Source organism: Agelaius tricolor, unplaced genomic scaffold (genome assembly GCF_023055355.1).
Source record: "Agelaius tricolor isolate 1412-34295 unplaced genomic scaffold, bAgeTri1.0.p SCAF_25, whole genome shotgun sequence".
Taxonomy (NCBI): domain Eukaryota; kingdom Metazoa; phylum Chordata; class Aves; order Passeriformes; family Icteridae; genus Agelaius; species Agelaius tricolor.
Window position 1 is genome coordinate 6,976,143 of NW_027269285.1, and position 24,059 is coordinate 7,000,201.

The 24,059-nt window shown below is 45.3% G+C and overlaps 1 protein-coding gene across 4 annotated transcripts in view; it reads right to left on the reverse strand.

The window, feature by feature from the left end:
• The window catches only part of COL26A1 (collagen type XXVI alpha 1 chain), a 171,996-nt gene that overhangs the window by 121,397 nt on the left and 26,540 nt on the right, over positions 1-24,059 (reverse strand). For 3 of the 4 annotated variants that reach the window (XM_071447849.1, XM_071447848.1, XM_071447846.1), the window contains exon 3: positions 16,462-16,565. In XM_071447849.1, coding sequence (XP_071303950.1) covers positions 16,462-16,565 — 104 coding nt within the window. The remainder of the gene's footprint in view (positions 1-16,461; positions 16,566-24,059) is intronic. The other variant, XM_071447847.1, reaches the window with a different exon arrangement.

A 24,059-nucleotide genomic window follows, 5' to 3' on the forward strand; every position in this document is an offset into this window, starting at 1 on the left:
GTGTAATTAGGCCAGGAAAGCACAACAGAATGCACTATGGAGAATAACCCTGCACTGGCTTGCTAACCCAACAGGCCTCCTCCACCTCCAAAGCTGCCTTTCATTGCAGCTACCTGCAGGGATAGATGACACCAGGTGCTAAGCCAACCCTTCCCATCTCATGGGGAAATTCAGCCCAGGCCAAGCGTGGGGAGCTGCATTTTGACACAAGTCAGAGTAGCCAGGCCCTGTCAGCAGGGCAGCCCTCCCCATGCAGCAGTGGAGTTCTGCCCAAGTCCCTGGTGGTGGGCAGGACACAGATTTGCACACACTGCTCACCAGCATCTGTGACAGCCACCCCTCCTCTGATCCTGCAGCACTCAAGCCCCCAGGTGACACTGCCCATCAGCTGTGCCCACCACTCCCTGAGGGCTGCAGCAGTGGCTCCAGACAGAAATCCAGCTCACACAGCCACAGGGATGAGTCTGCTGTAAATGGGGTCCAGCTTCCCCTGAAATGTAAGGCCCATGCAGCCTCACTGGGATGTTGCCAAGACTCCAAATTCTGAGTATTTGGAAAATCAGGCACCTGGGCACTAGAGCAGAGTTCTCTTTCCTCTACTACCCCATAAAACAAAGCTACCCAAAATCGCAAGCCAAATTTTGGAAAGGTTGCCGTACATCACCCCTTGTGTGACCTTGCCTGAGTCATGACTGGACCCAAGAGTCTTCTTCTCCAGCTCTGGACTCTGAGTAGATGGCTACACAACTTCCCTTGAGACACAGCGAGGCAGAAATAGGAAATGAAATGGAGAACAGGGAGGAAATTCCATCTCCCAACACAAAAAATTAAGAGGCAGTCACAGAATTCTCCTGGTAAGAGGTAAAGAAATACGTATGCAAGAGTGAAGGCTAGAGACACAGAAATATCTTGTTAAATTTTTACAGTTTAACCACTGAACAAGCTACTTTCTCTCCATAATTTATACCTGAATTGTATGTCTAGACATGACATCATTTTAAGGTATGCCTTGTGTTCTGTGGTAAGTTTACAATAACCAGAACTTATAATTGCTGTGGTTCAGGTCAGCAAAGGCGGAAAAAATATTCCAAGCCCCTTCTAAGCAGCTGTTCTTGGTAATGGCTTTAGTCTGTTATTTTCTGTCAAGGAGACAAGGCCTAGCAAATGCTAAAAGCCAGCACTGAACCAACTCCCCTCCTACAAGTGACAAATACCACAGATAATCTTCCATCCTCAGTCAGCTTTATTTAGTATGGTTCATATTAAAAGAGTGAGGGACAGCCAGATAAGCAAGGGCAATAAAAACATCTACTGTGCCTGTGGAGATTGATGGCTTCAGGCACCCACATCCTGCTGTATGCCCATTATCCAAATGTCCTGTGGGGCTCAGGTGGGATCACAACAAATCCCAGTGTATTCTCACTACTGAGGCAGAAATCCCAAGGCTATGAAATCTGGAACCCCAGTGTGGTTAACATGCACCAGCCTCTCTTACTGGAGGAATGAACCCTTCTGTGATAAGGGCTGCTAGCCAAGTGACTTTAATCACATGAGGAGTTCCAATCACTGTCCTGGAGAACATGGCCTGAAGCATCCTATTGCATCAATGAAGTGGAATTTAGTCATTGGAGTGAGGGAGAAAGCTGTGCTATTTGAACACTAAATGGTCTTTGGGGGGTTTGGGGTTGGTCTGTTTGCATGGGCAAGCTGGATACCCCAGGAGCAGGAGCTGGGAGCAGAGCACTCAGGAAGATGCTTCAGGACACATCAAAACTGTCTTTATGGTAGAAAACCCAGAGAAGCTCCCATGTTGTTCTCTCTACATCTCCCTGAAAGGTGGCTGTGCTCAGGTGGGGTTGGTCTCTCTCCAGGCAGCACTGACAGAACCAGAGGACACAGTCTTCAGCTGTGCCAAGGGAAATATAGGTTGGATATAAGAAAAAGTTTTTCATGGAAAGAGTGATTAAGTTTTGAAATGGCCTGCCCAGGGAGGTGGTGGAGTCACCATCTCTGGATGTGTTTAAAACAAGCCTGGATGTGGCACTGGGTGCCAGGGTTTAACTGAGGTGCTGGGGCTGGGTTGGACTTCATGATCTTGGGGATCTCTTCCAACCCAGTGATTCTGTGAATTCTGTGAATCCAAAGCAACTCCAAGATCCCAAAGAGAAACCTGGATCTGCAGGTGCATTGGATGGAACTCAGCCCACAGCATGCATCTCAAAAGGCACAGGGATGTCACACACAGAAATTGTTCTCTAGAGCAGTCCCTGTTGGAAGGGACCTACAACAATCACCTAGTCCAAGCCCAACTGGTTTTTTTTGACAGGAGCATTAACACTGCTGAGAAGGAAACACACATGAAGGTTACACACACTGTGCTCCTTCCTGTTATCTCAGTGGGCAGAAAAAGAGCAGCCAAAAAAAGGTCAAAGACAACAGGCAGAAGCCCTAAGTTGTAGTCACTGACAGGGAAGTAAGCAAACTCCTAATTCAAAAGGTAACATCACAACTATTGCTGATATCAAGAAGGCAAGAAAGACTCTCCAAAATCCAGCTTCCTGCAACAGCCTGGAAAGACTCAAAAGACAGAGGATATGACAGCCACTGTCCCTTTTTGTCCATGTCCCACAGGTGATCCAACCCAGACCACACAAGTGCTCACAGTTACAAGAATGTGAGTGGGTAGAATCAACATATTAATGTGTTTTGAAATAAAATCACTTTCCCTTCCTATACACGTTCCACAGAGTCTTGTTATATAAACATCAGTGGTCCAACTCTCTGTTGGACCAGATCTGTCATCTATAGTAATCAGAGACATCTTGATAATTGCTTCTTAGCTCTCCCAACACCCTCTCAGAAACTGGGATCCATTTCAGCTAACAGCAAATGGGAGAGAGCCCATACTACTGCACCAGCAGAGGCTGATTATTGCACCCAAGCTGAAGTTAGCCTCTATTCAGCTGGTTAATGCAGACCCAGAACTAGCTCAACCCTGCCTGCTCCAATCCACATGGATGGGACATGAAGCTGCTCAGGGATTTGTGCCAGAAGAAGGGATTTAACACACATTTCAAATCAGCTGCACACCTGGACCAGCAATTCTGGCCCACTGTTGTAGTGCAGGGTTTGTGCAGAGCTATAGGATGATTCCCAAGGAGCTGCTCAGTTTGACACTGGGCCATGGGGAGAGCTGGGGAGCAAAGGAAAACCATGACAGAAGCTGGCAAGGACTGCCCCAACATGGCTGGTGCCCAGCAGCAGTGGTGAAAAGGAGAAGTGCCCACTGCTTTTCAGTGCCAAAGCAAAAAGCAGCCCTGAGAACACCATTTCTCAATGGATCCCCTGAGAGGAAGCACATTCCTGCCCAAATGGTGCAGCTGACCCACTGCATCCTCTGTCCCAACCTGGGTGTATATTAGAGCTTATAGCTGGCTCATAATGAAAGTCTGAAGTCATCAGAATGTTCTGTTCTGGCTTCAGTTCTTGTTAAAGATGTTGAACATCAGCCCAGGTTTGGTCAAAAGGTTACACAGGTTTTCAAATTGCTCCAGCTTGCAGTGACCAAGGGTTGATTTAGGGTTTGCTGTCACAGCATATTCACATTTACTGTTCTACAAGCTGCCATAAAAGGCCAGGTGAAGATCAGAGTTTCTGCTGATTTGAGATATAAATAAAGTTCAAAATTATGTGGATAGGAAAAAGGTCCCATTTACTCTGGGATCATCCCAATTTCAAGAAGAAAGGTCTGATAAATAATCAGCTTTTAATATAATTCAGGAAAACCATCCTCTCTTACTCCTGACCATTTCAAATTTGTTTGAGGCATCAAATTTACTTTTGCTCTCTTCTGCATCAATCAGCAAAGACCAAAGCTTAACAGCTAAACCTGTAGCAGAACAGTAAAGAGACTGAGAAAAAGCAAGTCCCTCATGTAGGTACCCATCTGCAGTGGGAACCCAGCCCTGAGGTTCAGTGGTAAACAGTAAAGAACAAGGCTGTTGGTGTATGTGTAGAACAGAGGAACTCTTGAGCATCTATTGCAGAGAAAATGAAAACAAAACCCAAATACTGTGTCTAAACTTGATCTATGACTGATTGCTGTGATCAGAAAATACACATCAAAGAGAAAAAAGTGCCCACTAGACATTAATGGAGCCATGTAAATGCTCATTCATGTTCCCCATGGAAGGTGTGAGGGTTACACTGGTCTGTAAGGAGCTTACAGTTTTATGGTTGGTATCTCAACTACTACTGCTGGTAGACATTCTACTTCCCTAAAATAAGGGCAGAGCAAGAATGACCCCTTTGTACAGACACACCACACTGCAGATGAAGGAGCTCATTGCAAGGAGAAAGGACTTTTGCAAGGATGTTTTCCTGGGTAGCTAATAAAGAGCTGTGCCTTGCTGTGAGTGCTAATATTAAGACAAAAGCAAGAATCTTCAAGTTTAGGTTAAACATAAACCAACACCCATCCTCTGCATCCCACCCAGACAGACCAGATGCAATAGAAATAATTGCTTATTTATGTTCCCACAAGTGCACAGCACAAGGACAGTGTTCAAGGCATCTCTGGCAGATCACACTGTGAGATGTGTTTAGCAGATCACACAAGTGGAGAATGCTTGAAAAGACACTGTTTGCTTAATCACTTGAGGCTAAGCTAGAAAAGATCAAACAAGCCAAGTTTAGGAGTAGCTTGTCCCCCTCCTTGAATAGGCTGTAGCTTTTTACAGTGCAGAGCCCTGCAGCAACACAGCAGAGCCATCCCTACACAAGAACTCTGAGCCACTTGGGTTTAACAAGTCTCCACACCAGTAAAGAGAAAACCAGAACCTTTGTTACTTAGCACGGGCCTCTGCCACTGAGGCTAAAACACTGGCTGACAACAGTAACAGGTTTGTATCTCCATCCAATTGGCCGCTGAAGAACTAATTAACCAAGATACTGCACAGTTTCTCTCGGGGTCTCAGGGGTACCACAGCACTTTCTACAGCTCATGCTGCAGGAAACTCTCTTTCCAGAGCAAGACCTGACACCTTCAACAGAAAGCTCTAGTGCTTGATCTGGGGAGACACATTTGACAGTCACTGGCAAGCAGGACATAGTCTAATTAAAGCCCATCTGCCTTGGGTGTCCCTCAAGGTTTTTAGAATGAAGGACCACCTAGCAATGAACACAGACCCTGCACTTCCCACAGTGGATACAAGCCAAAACTTCTTCAGCATTACTGCTACAAAAGTCATTATGTGCACACAAATGAAACATCAAACTGAATCCTGACTTGGTCTGGCTTCTTCTCTTAGGCTCAAGTGTATTTCACTTACAGGAAAAGAAGAGAAAAATGCAGATTTTCATTTCTTATCTCCATAACCAGGTGAAGGCTAGGACATCTTCTAGCCTCAGATTTCTTTAATGCTGCTGACTTTATTAAAATTGCTGCCCAAATTAATTTCATCCACTGCGTGGGGCAATTGTGCACCCCTCTCTGTTACTTTAATGCCCTTCTCTTGGACCTGCCTGCAGGGGAGGCATCAGCCATACCTGGCACTGCATGGCTAAGGGAGCAGCAATAAAAGGCCTGAGCTTTATCAGCCTTTGAGTCCTCATTTGATGGGATTAGCAACCAGAAAACCACTAATGCTACAAGAATTCTCCTGTCAAGAAGGAACACATGTGAGATGTGGTTGCATCTGTAGCATGACCCTGCTGTTGCCTCTCTTTTATGCTGCACCCATTGCTGTGCATCCTGAAACATCTGGGCCTTCCCAGTGACTGATTACCCAGAGACACGCAACAGAGCTCGGTATCTGTGCGAGGCCGGGGACTGAACCCTGAGTTTATTACAGAGCAGAGCTGGAGGGAGCTGCTTGCCAGAGATCCAAACTCTAGCCAACAAGTCCCTCCAGGCTCACTTGGAAAGGTCTTGTAACCTCACTGCTGTATGCCTGCTGGGCTCAAAATGAAATGCAAACTTGCATGTTACTTGTGGATTTGGATGCACTATCCAAGGAGACACAAATCAGGAGCCCGAACAAGAAGCATATGTTAGAGTCCAGAATAAAGTTTATCAGTCCTTAATGAGCTTCATGATAGGAGATTTGCACAGAGCCATTCCTCTGGTGTCTTTCTTGCTTTGGTGGTTGAGGAACCTAGTACAACTTGGTTAAATGGTGATGCTTCACTCGCATTTTGGTGAAGACTTATTAAATATTGTTTGAAATCTGATGGGACATAAAAGCAAAGCTCATTTCTCCAGAAAGTTTTTCCCAGCCTTCATTTACTTAGGAATGGTAAAGTTGCTAAAGAACCATCCAACAAAATTTCTTGACAATATTTCAGTGACAATCAGGATATCTTGCAGTGATACATTCATAGGAAATATTTAATCAGTTCTAGACTTTCTGTAATTATGTGCATGACATCATGTCATCTATACCTACTTCTTGTCCAGTTTCTGAAAACCATCAGTTAGCCTAAATGACCATGGCAGTCATGGCATATTTAGAACAGCTTGTTTGTGCTGATGCTAATTTTCAGCTGTGTATAAGCCACACCTACTGACTCCTCCAAAGTTAGGCAGTCTAATTATTTAACTCTACAACATATTCACACACCATCTACCATGAAAGGCACATTCCTTTCTGAGCCAAACACTTCCCTTCACAGATGCAACATGTCCCTTTACAGTATTGAAGGTCCTGGGGCTCAGATGTGCAGCACAATTAGGACTGGCTTTCACATGAGTTTAGCAGTTAAAAGGCTGAAGTTCCAATCTATGCTGAAACTTGACCTCTCTGAGAACCACCAACACAAACACATGCAGGTACCACAGTCCATGGAAGTTTTACTTGTGTGCCAGGCAGTGCCATGGATTATTTAGTAGTAAATGTTACACCTGGTCAGAATATCTGCAGCATCAAACTCCAACATGGCATTTCTTCTCCTGACTTTAGAGCAACACTTCATTCTGACATCTTCCACAACCTCCATTCCCACCTCTGGGACCCCACTACCTTCAGAACCCCTTCTTTAAATCTGTGCATTTAATTATTCCTGCTTCTATAGCTATCCTTGATTGAATCTCACTTCATGGATTCTTGCCCAACTCTACAATTCAATCAAGATTTAACAGCATTTTAATCCTAGTCTACCACATATTCCCAGTACTGCCCAGCCTCCAACACACACAGATCTGAGTAGGGAGGGCTCTCCATTCCTCCACTAACTTGGAACAGCCCCTGGGACAGCTCCATTTGCCACCTCTGCCCAAACAGGCACAGTCTGAGCCCTCACTAATGGCAGCACAGAGGGTTTTTTGAGTGAGCTGTGTGGTTTGCAGTTGCACATTTCTGTAGCTTGCCAAATGAAGCTGTACTAACTTTGCTGCCTTTATCCTTCTAAGGGGCTCACATAGAGAAGACACATTTCAATGTATGGAACATGCTTTTGCCTAGCACTTCATGTCAAATTGAAATTAAACTCCACCAGAAATTATTATTTGCAGGAACACTTTTGATTCCCCATTTGATAACAAGGAATGGAGTAAGAATAAAGTCTAGGAATCAGCAATATGGGAATTCAATGCTTACTTCCTCCTTTCACCTTGAAGTGTACAAAACATGAAACCAACCTCAAACTTCTCTGGAAAATCCACCTTTGTTCCTACCCCTGGGCTTGCAATCCCAATTCTACCTGGATGTTGTCTTTGTATTGCAAAAGTTCCATTCCTTCTTGGTGATTTCTCATGGGCATCTCCTTGCAGCACTGACTTCTCCTTCTTCACAGCACAGCCAACAAACTCCAACTCTCTCCTCACCCCGCTACCCCACTCTTTTGTAGCACTGGTCTTCTTATTGGACACAGCTGTAGCCTATTAAGGGCAGGCCTGTTCCTAATCTTTGGTGATTAGTACAGCTGCACTCCTCAGGTGTGAGACTACCTTCTGCAATATCTTTATTTTCTTGCATTCTATCCCACCACACCCAATTCCTTTCAATCCCAATTCCACATGGCAAAGCATCCCAGGGTAGTTGTAATGGGGATTTAAGGTACCTAGTAAATCTCTTCTTCCTGAAGAAAGTTTGTGTGGATGAGGCTTACCCTGCTCACATCCTGCCCTTGCATAAATCCTCCTTGTGTTGATGTTTTTGAGCAGCCCACAACTGGAATTAGTTACCACAGAAAACACAAGTGTTACTGTACCAATCACATTAAATTGTTTCATGAAAAACCTGCATAAAAAAGGGGGGGAAAGGCAAGAGTCCCTAAGATATACATAGGAATGTGTCCATCTGCTTCACCCCAAATCTTGACTCCAGTTCAGCTTGCTACCAACTGCACCATCCCATGTACTCTGTGTTCAACCTCTCCCCTTCGTCTCACACCCCCTCAGACACATCTTGCCACTCACCCATGCAAAAAGCTTGCACTGTCAACAGCTTGGCTTAAACTTATTAAAAAACTTTTTGCAAGAGTACCTTGGCCTGTCCATCTGCTCTGTGGAAAGCTGATGATGAAGTGTCTCATCTTCAGGATCGTCCTTTATCCTCATGTCTTTAAATCTCAGGAGTACAAGATATTTCTCCATCGCTCACACAAAGTGACAAATCATTGTTTGATCAGTTCTGCACAGGTCTCTTAGAATTTGTGTGGTGTAAAGTATGTTCTTGTCTCTCCCCCAGTATTTGACAAGACAGAAATAAGAGATGGCAGCAGGATTCTGAACACAGAGTCACACTTAGGTGTGAAAGTCCTGAAAACCTGGAACTTTGTCCCTCATCTTTCCCTTATCCTCCCCAACATTCACATCTGCACAAGTCTCCACTGCTTCTAGAGTCAGATATCAAAGATAACTACAAGTAAATAAATTACTGCACTAAAAAGAAATGGAACTCTGCAAATCAGGCCACTCAAGTATTCTCCTGCAAGAAATTCAGTAAGTTCTTCCTCAAGGAACCATTCCATTCAGCACTGTTTGACAGCAACATTAAATCCACACATTTCATAACTAAGCCCTTGGAAAGTGATGGGGAGGGAGCTGTAATTTCATAAGCGCTCAAAAATTAAACACAAACCAGCTGGTTAAGTGGGTAATAGCCTTGCAAAGTGAGTAAAAGAAAGAGACTCCTCATTGCTACCCCTTCCAACTGTGGAATTTCATATCAAAGGCCTAAGCATCATTTCCTATTCCTGATAAAAAAACAAGTCAGTGCAGCAGCAGGAAACTTGGAAACAGCATCAGCAGGTGGGTTTAATTCTTCTTCCATTAATTCACTTGAAAAGCATCAAACTGATCAGTGGCCACCAATCAGAAACTACTCCTCTCACTTAGCTGTTCCTTATGCAAATGGGAGTTTTCACTCCAAACAGCACCAACTTCTGGTATAAACACAGCTCCACCCTTTCCACACCAGCTCCATGGGAATGGCTGTGGAAAAGAGAGACAGGGTGGAGTTTTTTGGGAGAATGTTTTTCCTGACTTTGGTACTAACTGCATTTGCAGGACTCACAGCACATGTCACATCTCCCTTTTTCCAGAGGACACTACACTGTCAGCAACTCCCAAAGGCTCTAACAATGAGAGACTCACAGAGGGGAAAAAACCAACTCCCTTCTAACAGCCTCAAGCAAATAAAATTTCATCATTGGGAGGATGAATGGGAAACAAGTGATAATTTGGGGGAAAACAAGAGCTCTGAAGGAACAGCTGCATAAGAAAGTAGCTTGTTAAAAGCTCAGGGTTGAAGGAGGCAGTAAAGATTGTGAAAGAAAATGTCAAGAGGTTGGATGGGCTCTTCAGAACCCACACCTCCCAAATTCTATTCTAAAGTAACTCAGGAGCTCCTTTGAGTGCAAAACTTTCAATATATAACTAATCTACCACTCGAGATGTCTCTGAGCTTATACAAGTCTGAAATGGTTTGGGTTGGAAAGGACCTTAAAGTTCATCTCATTCCACCCCTGCCATGGGCAGGGACACCCTCCACCAGCCCAGGCTGCTCCAAGCCCTGTCCAGCCCTTCCCAGGGGAAGATTATGCTCACTGATTAGAAATAAAGCAAATTCATAAAGGAAAGTCATTCACTATAAACAGGTGGGTCCCTCACTTGTGAATTAAGACATACACAGGAGAAAGCAGCCCATGTGTTTGGGAAAGCCAATAGCTTATGAAAACACAAAAGATTCTCTACATACCACAGTTATTTGATGTGGTATTTGATTTGATGGGAGCTAAAAAATTTGGGACAGTGTAATGGTACAGAATACAGCTTTCCCACTTATGTTAAGATAACATCTGCAGATATTTAGCACTTCAGATATTTTGACATTAGGTGCCCAATAAAATTCTCCCTGTTCAGATTAGAAATGTCCAAAGAAATGAAACTACTCAGATGCTGGAATGCAGTGTCAAAATATTTGGAAATCTAACAGGGATTATTTTTTTTTTAATCTATGTATTGAAAAGGAAGATGAACATTTAGAAATTGTTCAAGTAGTCACAGAGTGCTGATGCCAGAAATGCTCTCAGCAGGCTGTGGATACTTCCAACAGTGACCACACACTCCAGGAACTCCTCAGAAAATGTGATCAGTTTGATCAGGGGTGACACAAGCTATGCCTGAAGCCAGAGGCTGCTGAGTGGTCAGCATGGTGATGGGAGCAGACAGCAAGTGGGTGACACATTGCAGGGTGGTTTGGGCAACTTCTGGTGGATCTTGTATTGATTGAAGAGGCCACCAGAAGCACAGGCAGGAGGTGGAACACTGGAGCAGCAGGAGGTGTATGCTATGGAAGAAAATACTGGGGTAGGTCCTGTCACACCTGGGACTCCATCAAACATCAGTGCTCAGGAAGCCACTTCCATGTGGCAGCAATTCCATCATGGGGGACTCACATGTTTTGATATTTTTTCATAAAATATTTTTGAAGGTAGATTTACAGAGATAGTTACCACATTTTACCTCCTACTTAAAAACTGTAATTAATTCACATTCCACTTAATAGTCTATAACATGTATTCACAAAATTCACGTACTGTATCTAACAAAAACTTTGGCATGAAAAGATATTTTCAGAAAAAAAAATTTGCTATGTGGAATCAAATGTTGTACTTGGTTTCAAAGGTCTCAAATGAGAGCTAAGCCCCACATTTCCCTAAAGGAATTACTGAACCAGTCTCTAGTAGAGAGCTACATCCCTGTTAGATCCAAACTTGAAGGGAAGGAAGCTCACCCTGCAATGTCTGCAGCACAGAACTGCCCAGCCAGTCAGAGGGCACTGAAAAATCCACCCTGGGGGGGAATTTCAATGTTCACATGGAATTTTTTGTTTTATGACAGGAGCTGGACTCAGCTGCAGTGGGCAAACATCACTGAACCAGGATTCAGCAGGAACAGGAACAGGCACTGCAGTGGCTCTGACTCCCACTGCTTTCTCTTACACTTTCTCAGTTTCTAAGGGAAGATTAAAAAGCTCAGTAGCAGCAAAAAGCTCTGCTGAGGAAGGGACTGAGGGACTCAAGGAAAGGAGAACACACAAGCTCAACTCCTGGAGAGAACTGCTGTGATACTACAGGAAATGTTACTTCATCATCTCTGTGTTGAATTTCCACATCATGGACAGTTCTGTCTTTGAATGGTTCATGGGGAAGAAGGACAAGGTTGGAGAAGTGAGGTCCCATTAACACCACTTTGAATTCCCTTCCCTTCAGAGCACTTCAAGGAGCTTTCAAACTTTCAGGTCTCTTGTTTTCATGTCCTTTCTCCCAGTCTCATCAAATTTTATCTCATAATTGCATTTGCTCATTTAAGATTTTCCTGGCAGTGTTGTTCTGCATCTCTCCTCCTGGGACCAAGAAATTTAGTAAACCAGCAGTAAAATGAAAATGGTTTTTGCATTCTATCATACCAAGAGAAAAGTCCTCATTTTCTTATGCTGCTTTGAAAACTGTAAACACATGGGAGTCTTAAGAGGTTTAAAAAATATCAGGATGACTAGAAAGATGCAAACAATAGTTATTAGAAGGAGATCAGGATATTCCAGGAACAGAAATGAGGAGGGGGTGACATTAAAAAAAAACAAAACTAGTTCTCTAGTTAAGCCATTACTGGAACAAGGCTGCTCAAATTTCCTATCTTACTTGCATACTTAGGAAAGAAAAAAAAAGCAAGATTGGAATCACAATAGCATCACTTTAGAGGTGCTGAGGTTACTCTGGGAGCTGTCTCTTGCCCAAACAGCTAAGCTGTCTACCATCAGTGTGCTTTTGGGGTAAATAGGATACTGGCTACTGTCCCAAACTCAAGCAGTACAAACAAACAAGGGAGAAAGCTATGCTATATTTGTAAAGTAAAATAAGACCTTGCCTGGCTGGAGAGCTCCAGGGCAGTGCTGAGCCCCTGAACTTGCTGGGGACACTTTTCCTCTCCCAAGAGGTTGCATTTGCCTTTGAACTTTCAGCCATATAGAAAAAAAGGCTGAGTTGAAATGTCAGCATCATCTTGGATTCAAATCAATCAGCTTGATGCATGATTGCAAGGGCTAAAGCACTTCACCCCTGCACTGCCCTCATCCATATGTTCTTTATATCAGCAGTCAGCAGACTGGGTGGCTCAGTGCATTCATTTCCTGTCCTGGGCTTGGGCTCCACTTTAAAGAAAACAAAAACCCCCTGAAACTGGAAAATAAAAGTTAGTGTCTAGTGACAGTTATATTCACCAGACTGGCTTGCATCAAGTCTTTTTCTCCATCCAAGGAAGTTGCAAGAAACCCTCTGGGAAGGCCTGGTACAACTGGTGGTTTTTGACTATCAACTCAATGAGCAGTTCTACAAAACCAGTAAAGGAGCTGGAGATCTTTCAAATATTGATTTACCTTGGGCTGAGTAGAAAGCAAGGAAAGGAAGGGGAGAAAGGCCCAGGCAGTGTCAGCTTGAAAAAGGAAGCAGCTTGGAAATTTACCTCAGTAAATGAATGGCCCACTGAGAGCAGAACCTCCATCCACCTCTAGAGCTGGGCTTCCTCCAGACAATGCTGCTCTTTATCAGCTTCAATGCAGGAATTAGATTCCCAGGATCATTTAAGTCAAAACTTGTGCAGTTTTCAGTGTTAATGTAGGTGCCTGTCAGCTGGTGACACTGAAGTAGTGACTGTCTCAAGCTACACTTACCAGCTGAGGATGGAGACACTTCAATGATTGAATTACATTTAACACCTTGCTCTAGCAGAGGGGTGTTTTCTAGCAAACCAGTCTCATCAGGAATCTGTCATACTTTGGGGCTAGACACCCACACTGAGCCGCTGCTTTTGCAAAAGAAAAGCTGACCTGCCATTTGGGAGATCACAAGTTATGGTATCAGAGATAGCTGCAGCCTCTGAATGGTTTCAAATTCTTTCACTTCTTTCCTTGGTTCACCCTATCCTGTCTTCCTTCATAAAATACTAAAAGAAATAAATTTTAAAAGGTCAAGGAAGGCTTGATATAAAGACAGCTAGTAAAAATAAACTATGCTACAGTGGTTCCCCCAAAGAAACTGCTCCAGAACAGCACAAAAAAGGAGCAAATATTAACTCTGCTTATAGTGGGTTAAAGAAGGAATCAATAGATCTTAGAGACAGATTTCTATCATCAAAGACTACCTTCATCCATGCCCATGCACACACAGCTCTCAGAACTGTTCTGTGTGCTCCATCAATCCATTCTCTGCTGGCTTAATCCAGCCCACTGAGGGAAACACACCCTGACTGTTCCAAGGCCCATTGGGAAAGGAAGAGTTTCCCCTCAGTCTCTGGCACCAGATGTTGCATGGAAGCTCAGAGCCACTGCAGCTGCCAGGGGCAACAGTGGCTGTCAGAGAATGGGAGGATTTGCAGCACAGCAAGAAACCAAGCTAAAAATAATGCAGGTCCAGGCTGCCTCCAGTCATACCTACCTCACATCAACTTCTAAAGCACCAGCTGCACATACAAGTGAAATGAAATATTGAGGAGGAATCTAACTACCAAAGAAAGATGAAAGCATTTTGAGGTTCTGCCCTAATTCACTGTGGCTTCATCACTGCACTGTTTTTGTTTTGCTTCAGTTTAGTTTTCTGTTTCCTTTTGTCTGCAGTTTCCAGGAAGAACTCACACAGATAAGCATCCCACCCTCTCAGAGGAACCAATCTTGCAGCAGGGGAGAGCACAGAAAGGAAAGAGTACAAAAGGCCTCATATTGGGTTGCCAAAAACCCTAAACCAGCCTATTTTTAGCCTTTTTTTACTTTGATTTCCAAGTGACACTAACATTAAGAATTAACATAAAGAGTAAGTAAATATTTCCATTTTAAAATTGACAGCTTGAAGGGCCATGCAGACCACTAGCACCAGTATTTACACTAAAAACTAAAGTGGCCCAACCCTGCTGCACTAGAAAGGGCCTTTTTTATTTTCCTCTTTCATTCAAGGATATGGGACTGTCAGTAGCACCAGATGTTTTAAGGAGAGAGGAAAAAAAGGTAAAAAGAATCTCACACTTGAAAGTAAGTGCTTACTACTGGCTTTTTTCTCACCCTCCACAGACCATATCCAAGCCCAAAAGAACAGTTCCACCTTTCAAAGTAGCTGTATAAAATTGTCACCTCGTTGCACAGAGCTGCTCCTGCGAGATCACTGCCGGCTTTCTCCAAGCAGCTCATGTTGGCTTTGTACTTCCACTGAACTCTGCTGAGACAGATCTGGCACTGCAGGGGGGAGCTGGAATCTCTCCTTTGCACCAGCAGCACCACTAAGCTGCAATAACTCACACCTGCCCAAACGTACAGGCACAAACAGGCTGCACACAGGGGCTCCTCAGGTCACCAGGCACATCCTCAGCTCTGCCACCATCCCCAGCTCCCCTTGCCTTGCAGGGACAGCTGAAAACTCAAAGTGCACAAAGCAGCTTCTCTCTCAGCTCACTTCTGTGACAGTGTTCACAGGGGTCCAAGGATGAGGGAAGAGACAGGGATCTGACTCTATGTTTCAGAAGGCTTGATTTATTATTTTATGATATATATTATATTAATTAAAACTGTAATATATATATTAATTAATTAAAACTATACTAAAAGAATAGAAAAAAGGATTTCGTCAGAAGGCTGGCTAAGACTAGAAAAAGAAAAACTAATAACAAAGGCTTGTGTCTCAGAGTCTGAGCCAGCTGACTGTGATTGGCCATTAATTAGAAACAACTTTATGAGACCAATCCCAGATGCACCTGTTGTATTCCACAGCAGCAGAAATCATTGTTTGCATTTTGTTCCTGAGGCTTCTCAGCTTCTCAGGAGGAAAAATCCTAAGGAAAGGATTTTTCATAAAACATGCCTGTGACACTTCTTTTAGCATTATGTTAAAATGTAAAGCTCTCTCCTGCAGACTGCAACTTTGGGTAGTTTTGCCTCTTTGTAAGGGTTTTCTGGAGCTTCTGGGAAGCTATTGTTTGCTCAGCAGCCTGGAGCCAGCTGCTGTCTGCAGCCATCACTCTTTGGGACTGCAACGAGACAACTTCCTCATCAGAGATTTGCCTGAATTGTGTGATTGGTATTAAGATATCACAGCACAAAGAAAAGCAGCACAAACAGCAGACTCAGAGATGCTGGACACCCCCACTGACCCTTCAGCAGCCAGAGACAGGCTGTGTTGACCTGATGCAAATGAACAGAAAAGTCCAGGCTCAGTTTCTCCCATTCATAAGCTGTGAACTCTCAAGTCAGGCTCAGCAGATGTCTTAATGCCTAAACCTGATACTTGGTGGAGAAGCAGGACTCGTTTCAAATCCCCAAAAGTGACAGTAAAGTAGAAAATGTTAGGAAGGAAAATGTAAAACCTGCCCTATTGTGATAAAAAAAGGAAAATACTTTTTCCTCCTCCTCTGGAGAGACCCCTTTTCCTCTGAGTGGAGGGAACTGTGTTTTCACACACACTGTGCTACGTGAATGTTACACCAGTAAGTCAAGGAGCAGGTAGAAAGGGGAACCAAAGGAATTGATTCCAAGCTCTCTGGGAGCACAGTATTTATGTCCAGACCTTACAGAAGCAGCATCCAGGAACCAGCTTTTTATTGGGTACAGCAACTGATGGTGACAACAGGAACAGGGAGAAGATAACACACAAAAAGGAGAAAACACATTTTCTGAACACACCAGGGATGCCAAGCATGAGCACAGCTCTAAACAGGTCATCCCTGATTCCCTTTTCTTTCTTTATTTCTTCCCCCCTCCCTGTTCAGGCCTTTTTGCAGGCATTCAGAATTATTTGCTTTCCAAGACCACCTTTCAGAGCTGTGTGTGACATTCAGATAAAATTGGGGTGTGAAGGGAACAGGTGATTTGCTCCTGTGTTTAAGAGGTGTATAGGGCACATAAAGGAACAAGCCCCAGCTCAAGGCAGCCAGTCCATCCTTGCTGCTCACAAGGACAGAGGCCTTGCTGGATAACTCACCCTCCTCACAGTTGCTCCCTGTGAAGCCAGGACAGCACCTCCACTCCAGCGTGGTCACAGTTCTGTAGGACATTTTGTACGTGGGCCTGATGAGAGTCCTGTAACTAACACAAACAAGGAGTCAGCAGAGCACAGTGCCCTAACCCAGCAGTGCTGCTATTGATTCACAGCACACCTTCCCACCTGGGTACATCCCAGAGCACCCAGCCAACCCCAGCCACAGAAAAAGGAGTCACACAAAATATCAGCAAGGATTTATTTGTTGTCCTCGTATTGCAGAAGTCCCATACCTTCTCAGTAATTCCTCATGGGCAGCTCCTTGTAGCACAGACTCCTTCTTCTTCACAGTACAGACAATAAACTTCAACTCTTCTCAGCACAACCAACAAATCCCAACTCTCTCCTCACCCAGCTACCCCACTCTTTTGTAGCACTCACCCTCATTGGACACAGCTGTGGCCTGTTAAGGGCAGGCCTGTTCCTAATCTTTGGTGATTAGCACAGCTGCACTCCTCAGGTGTGAGATTGCCTTCTGCACTATCTATTTTCTTACATTCTATCCCTCCACATTTATTAGAGTGTGGATGTGATTTAACAGCTTTTATTTTCCTTCTTAAGCCCTCATGCTCTACTGGCTCTTCCCCACACCTCTCCTCCTGCAGGTACCACCAGCAGTTTTGTGGAGATCTCACCAATGCAAAGCCCTGCAAGATGCAGAGATGCTGACTTGATCCCCACACTCTCCCTTCATGTGGGCTTCTGTGACATTGAACAGAGGCTGGCAATAGCCTTTTCTCACTCAGCAGTAAAAGTTTCCCATCTCCCAGGTGCCTTCCTTTTCCCCACCACTGAGACCTGGGATGTACCAACACATCAACATGACAACTACATCAGGGAACTTCTTTTTCTCAGCTACCTGGCCTGTGCCCCAATTCTCCCCCCATCTGAAATAGGGTCACACTCCTCTGCACCACAGCCAAGGTTCTGCAGGACAGTTTGGGAGCTCTGTGAGCAGCACAGCATCCCCAGAGTCCCAATTACAGCACAAGCACTGCCAAGCCCCTCTGGGAACTGGAGGGTGACCTGCAGACACAGCAGGGCTGTGCAAGGCACCAGTGATTCTGAAGTCAACACAAAACAGACAGTTGCATAAGTGACAACTTTTCCTTTAAAACAGCAGCTCGTCAAAGCTGGCAACTCAGAGTTTTCCCAGTATACAGCCAAACAAAGTCACTGCTGCTATTCATGAAGCTAAAAGCAAACTCTACAAGTTCCCCTCAAAATTCCTACCCTTATTTAACAGCCAAAAGAATTTGGCACACACAGGGAGAGTCTGAAGCTTTGGGATTACAGTGTTGCAGGCTGCAGTTTATGCTCGTCTCTCCAAGCCAGGCAGACACAAGCCCTGAGCACCCTGTCCCTGGGGAAGAGGCTCCTCCTGCTGAGAGCCAGAGGAGAGAGACAGCCCCAGGCTCAGCTGGGCACAGGGGAAAGCAGAGCTGGAGGTTGCATGAATCTCATCCAAAACTGCTCCAAGGGCAGGCAGGTGTACACCCAGGACAGCACTGGTAGCTACTCCAAAGAGCAGTAACAAAGGCTTGCCAGGAGAGGCTGCCCATGTGTGTCTTGGAAAGATTGAGCAGCTCAGTCGTGGTTAGCAGAGTCTTTGGGAAGCTAATTTCTCAGGAAGCTGTTTGCTGATGATTTGTGCCAGCTGCCAAACACAGAAACTAAGTTCTGCTATAGCCACTGGAGAGGGTAGGCTGCACAGGGCTGCCTGTCCTGGGAACAGCCTCACTCAGAGAGGGAGAGCAGCACAGTCTCCTGAGAATAGCATGTCCTCACTCTTGGAACTGCCAAAAAGCCCACCAGCCCCTGCTAATACCCACAGCTGTGATCCAGGCTCTTGGCTGCTATGGGCTGCACAGAGCCAGCTCATCCCACCCATTTCTTTGCTCTTCTGCATCCAGTGGTGTTCAGGAGTCCACAGTCATGTGAGTTTGAGGACTTGGAGCACGCTGATGTAGGTAGACCTCAGTGCTTTTTCACAAAGAGACCAAAGGCACAAAGACTAAGTTTCTTGCTGAGGGTCTCTCAGAATAGCTCTGGCAAAGCCCAGGAATGGAACCCAGGTCTCCCAGCTCCCATTCCTGGCGTTGGACTCCAGACACATTTCCACACGTAAGCCCCAAAGCATCAGTCAGAAGTTCATGACTTTGTCACTAACACCACAGCTGGATTTGACCTTCAGATGAAAGTCTCCAGCCTTGTTACCAGTGTCCAGAGCCAGCGTGTCTCCAACCACACCGTGATTTTAAAACCATGTTTCTGCCAACACCAAGATGTTAAAACTCTTTCAAACTTCATTATGAAGTGTGGAGAGTGGCTTGAGCCAGACTGGAATTTTGGCAGCAGTTCTGTGTCGGGGAAGTAGCTCTAGTTTAATCCTCAAATGAGGGAGGACTTCTCAGGGCATGACAAGCGTGGAGCTCAGCTGTCACAGTCTACCACCCACCCTGAATTCCCTGGAAGTGTCCTGATGTGTGCAGCTCTGTTCAACATTACACACTCAGGCATCTGAAGTGGGCCCAGCTTGCAAGTCCAGTTTGTTCTGAAGCTGCTCTGTCCTTCACAGCTCCATTTTTCCTCAATTTTGTGACATGGCACCAAGGTCTGCTGGTGCAGACACATCATGCAGATTTATGACTCCTATTCCAGGAGGGGAGCACAAAAAGCACCTTTAGCAAAGCATCACCACCACCTGACACTTGTAGTGTTGCAACTGAAGGAGATGAAAAAAATATATATGGAAAAGGAGAGGGAAGGAAGATACCTGTTAAAGATCAGAAGCCCCTGAATGAAAATGTGTGGAAAACACAAGAGGCAGAAAAAAGGATTGGTAGCAAAATAGGGAAGCCTTTTCCTTGGATGTCACTCAAGCCACAAACACTGGCACAGAAATCTGCCAAAGCAGAGGGGAAGAAGTTTGGAGGAGCCACAACCTTGCACTGCTCTGCTCCTCAGGGAGCCAAAGGATGTGCTCAGCACACAGCTCCCTTTAGCAGGAGAACCACAAGCACTTCATGGAGAACAAACTCCCAGGGTCTGCCACTCCACTGCAAGAGTCAGGAGTCATTTCCAGGGATTTTGCTGAGGCTGCACAACAATATCCCAGGGAGTGGGGCAACTCCCAGGGAAGAGCCCAGAAAGCTCAAGCAGCTGTTCCTAGACCAGAGGCAACACATGGCTGCCCTTGGAGCTGCCTGATCCCTGTAGGATGAGCTACACAAGCTTGACCACATGCAATTATCATTTGGGAAATAGCATTTCTTGCTTGTGGCTTAAATGACTGCCAAGGAAGAGGTGATTTGGGGAAGGAGCATGAGCTGACTGATGAACTGATTTGGGGGTACAAAGCTGTAAGTACTGGAGAGGTCAGGACACACCAAGGGATGGCAGCCAAGGAGTCTCACTCCTCAGCACACAAGGATGTGTCCCCCTTTTCAAGGAAGTGTCACTGAACATAACAGGCAGACATGACACAAGAAGGGGAAGAGTGCCACATTCCTGGATCAAAGCCTCCAAAATCAGGTCAAAAGAGACAGGGTGATCTCTGCCATGACCCAGGCAGGACAGGCTGTCACACACAGGAAATACCTTCACCCTTTCTGGATTTCCCCTGCCCTTTGACACTCACAAACAAAGCTGTTTGTGCACAAAGACCACAGAGAAGGCGTGAAGCTCCTTTCCACATCACAAGAGAAGGTTTTGTTACTGTGACTCATTCAGCCATTGCAGTTTGTGCCCAAGGAGACCTCAGTGACCCTCAGAGGCTCCTATTGATTTTTATTCAAGCCCCAGGTTGGAAATTTCACCATCACTTCCTGATGGGGTTCAGGATCACAAGATGAATGAACTTGCCTTTTTGACTGGCAAAGAGTCCAGAAACCAAGGAATCCAAGCTCTGGTTTCCCTGCTTCTCTCATGGCACTGAAGTATCCACTCAGTGGGTTCAGCCCCATCCATAAAACTGCCACCTTGTCTTCCAGGGACCCTCATCTTCATTCCAACAAGTGCATCAAAAGGCATTCAGGACAAAGCTTGGATGGTTCCTCTAACTCTTGGTACCAATGCCCTGATTTACAGACATGCCAAAACCCTGCAATTCCCCACGGAAAATCAGAATGTTCTGAAATCAGATTTGAAATCCATCAAGTTAAGTAACCATATCTCAAAGTACTTGGAAAGAAGGGAGTTTAAGAGCTCAGAGAAGCTATCAAATATATATTTGGTTCCCAACACGACCATGCCCACACAGACCATCCTAAGCCTCCTCTCAAAGGCTACCAGACACTGATTACACCAGGCAGGACAACTTCACCTCAAACCAGTGCCACAGCTGATGCAGAGACAAGAAGCACCTTTGCCATCACATTTGGACTCACAGGCATGGCAGAGACCATCACTGTGAATCAGAGCTGGGCTCTTTTTTCCTGCCCCTGCTCTTCCAGCTTCCCTACCACAAACTGAGTAGTTCCCCAGGGAACAGCATAACCAGGGGAGCTCCAAATATGCTCCTGCAGACACCAGATTAAACAAAAAACAACCAACCTGCAGCTGCAGGAGTGTTGGAGCTCATTGTGTCTTCTGCCTTTGCCAGTGGGGAGGAAGAAGACTTTGTTTAGCTCTGAACACATCTGGTTCAAACAACTCAGCAAAAGACTAAACCCAGGAAACAAACTGATCTACCTGCCATGCCCTGCTGTCCACAGTCTCTCAGTCCCAAGAAAAGGGGCCAAGGACACAGAGACAGAAGTTTCTATGCCACCACAGAGTAATCATCAGCTCCTGCCTTTATTAACAATCAGATGTCAGTGCTATTGCAGAGCAGCACTGCAGCAGGGAGGAGGAGTGATCAGAGAATGTCTGAGCAAGATCAAAAGGCCTCAATCAGCAGCCTGAGCACAACCCCTGGAACAGGTGACCCTCCACCTGTGCCCAGGCAGCACCACACAGCCATTGTTCAGAGCTGAGAATGCCCCTTTGTGCTACAGCTCTAATCCCACCCACCCAGAGCCTCTGTCTGTCCTGCTGTAGGAGCACTGTTCATCCTGCATTTATATCCCATGTGTGTTCAGAGAGCAGATGCCTTTTTCCAAGCACATTTCTCTCCAAGACGTAGAGTTGTAAGGGAATTAAACACATAAAAGAGTTTATGTGTAACAGGACTTCAAATAGCAATCCTAATGCACTGGAATAAGCTCTGGGATTTATTATTCAATTGACTGGAAAGCAAGAAAGAGAGAAGGATTTCCCTGTGGCATTACTAGTTCTGAAACTGAGGGGAAACATCATCTACAGGCCAATCTCCTGGGTGACAGATCCCCAACTTCTCCTACTGACCCTGTAGCAACAGAGTTTTCAAAAGCACAGAAGACCAAATTGGATGAGCCTGCAGAATTCCTTCTTTGTTATTCTACAAACTAGCTTGTAAAATCCCTCTGGGAGCAGTAATGTGTTCAATTTAAATGAAAAGAAAAAAAAAAAAAAAGAAAAACAAAAACAACCCAGCATTCAAAAACACCAAACAAGATGATCCATGCAAGATGTGTAGCCTGCTTACATGAAATGCACAGAGTATTTGTGATAAGCCAAACCAGCTACAATACTGAAATAAAAAACCAGGCAGTGACAGGCAGCTGGAAAGGGCATCACAGCCCAGATTTGCTGTGCTGCAAGAACACTCTTCCTGCCATCTCTCCCATCTCTGAGTGAAGTTTAAAGCCAACAGATGAATAATTTAATGTTTGGAGTTTCAATGACTCTTATCAAAGTAAGAGACCAGGTAAACCCATCCCTGTACAAGCCAGCTGAGGGTTTCCAGGAAAATCTTCAAAGTCTCTGAAGGCAGAAAATGCTGCAGAGACAGGAGGCTCAAAAGCTAAAGTGAGACAGCTCTGTGACCACAGAGTACAGCAAAGCATAATAAAAGCTCACACAGTTGAGTTTTGGGAACTTGCTGGGAACATTGATTTTCAAGGATGGGACAAGTAGGAGAGGAGCTGGAATCTCCCACCACAAATGAACAACATTTCCAGAGAGGAGATGGGGATTTTCCAGAGAAGATGGGGATTTTCAAGGCAACAACAGTTTGAAGCAGAAAGTGTTTGTTTTCTGAAGGCTGTAACAGCACATGATCTGCCAAGACCACTCATCCTATCAATTTACCTCCCTGTGGTCAGACACTACTTTACTGACCACAACAATAATACACAAATATTCTAATCAAAAGTGGGCTGATTTTGGCCAGCTAGAGTATAGCAAGAAGCTGCCCTATTGTGTCATAAAACACAGTAAGGACAAAAGCAGCACTGCTTTCATCTTACAGGTGAGGTAGCATTGCTGGTCTGAAGGCACAGGAGGTCACAGAAGCTCCAACAACTGAATGTAGGTCTCAAATCCTTGCCTGGTCTTCAAGACCACCCTTCTGAGTGAGCCTTGAGGAGTGCAGTGTCCCAAGCAGGGCAGGACTGGGCATCACCCTGCAGCTGCTGCAGCAGAAGAATTGCTGAGGAGAAGGGTTACAATTTGGTTTACCAGGCTGGGGACAACCATCCAGGCAGCAGAGAACCAGAGATTAGGTTCCCATTGACACCCCAAGGTAGGGACTTTGTCCTTTCCTTTAGACAAACAAATGGCACATGAGTTTGAAGCATTCAGCCAGGCTGCTGCAGAGCTGCCCATGCACCCAGAGTGTGACACAGCAAGGGCACAGCCTGTGGCACACAGGAGCTGAAGCCTTCACTGCACAAATGGAGAGAGCTCAAGAACAGATCTGCTGAGGGAAATCCTCCAGCCAAGACTGCTCCAGAGCAACTCAGCACCCAAGCTAAATAAAGAGCCTGGGGCAGAGGGCAAGAACAGAGCAGCTCATCCCAGCCCAGCCCAGCCAAGATGACAACACTCCTGCTAAAGCAGCTTGCCAGGAGCAAGTGAATGGACAGCAAGGACATCCCACAGCCAGGGCTGCAAGGCTGGGATCTCACAGATCCTCCTCTGCCAAAGGCTTGACCCTGAGCTGCAGCTTGTGCAGTAAGGGAAAGAAACCCAACAGGAATGAATGGGAGACAGGAAAGGGATTAAATCCTGTCTGGCCCCAGCGATGTCTGCTCAAAAGTGGAGTCTCTGTAGCAGAGAGCCCCTCTCAGCTGTCACCACGAGGCTGAGAGATGCCTTTTTCCTTGGCTGCCATCCCTTTTGCTAGTGAGCAGCCTGATAAGGGGTGCTGGCAGAATGAAAGCTCTCCCAGATATGGCTGACTCCTGTAAACAAGGAGATGAAAACAGTTTGTTTCAAATCACAGCTGGGAGAAACACTGTAAAGGCAAAATGGTGCCAATGGCTTGCTGACATGTTGCATTGCTTACAGCCACACAGAACACTCTGTGCCCTTCAATTCAAGCTCAGACACCACAAACCTCCCTGGAGAAGAGCAGGAGAAGGCCAAAAGACACTTCAAATTTACTTTTTTAGCAAAAGAAAAGCAGATATATTTATATTACCTGAACAACTGCAGGGATATAGAGAGCAAGAACATTT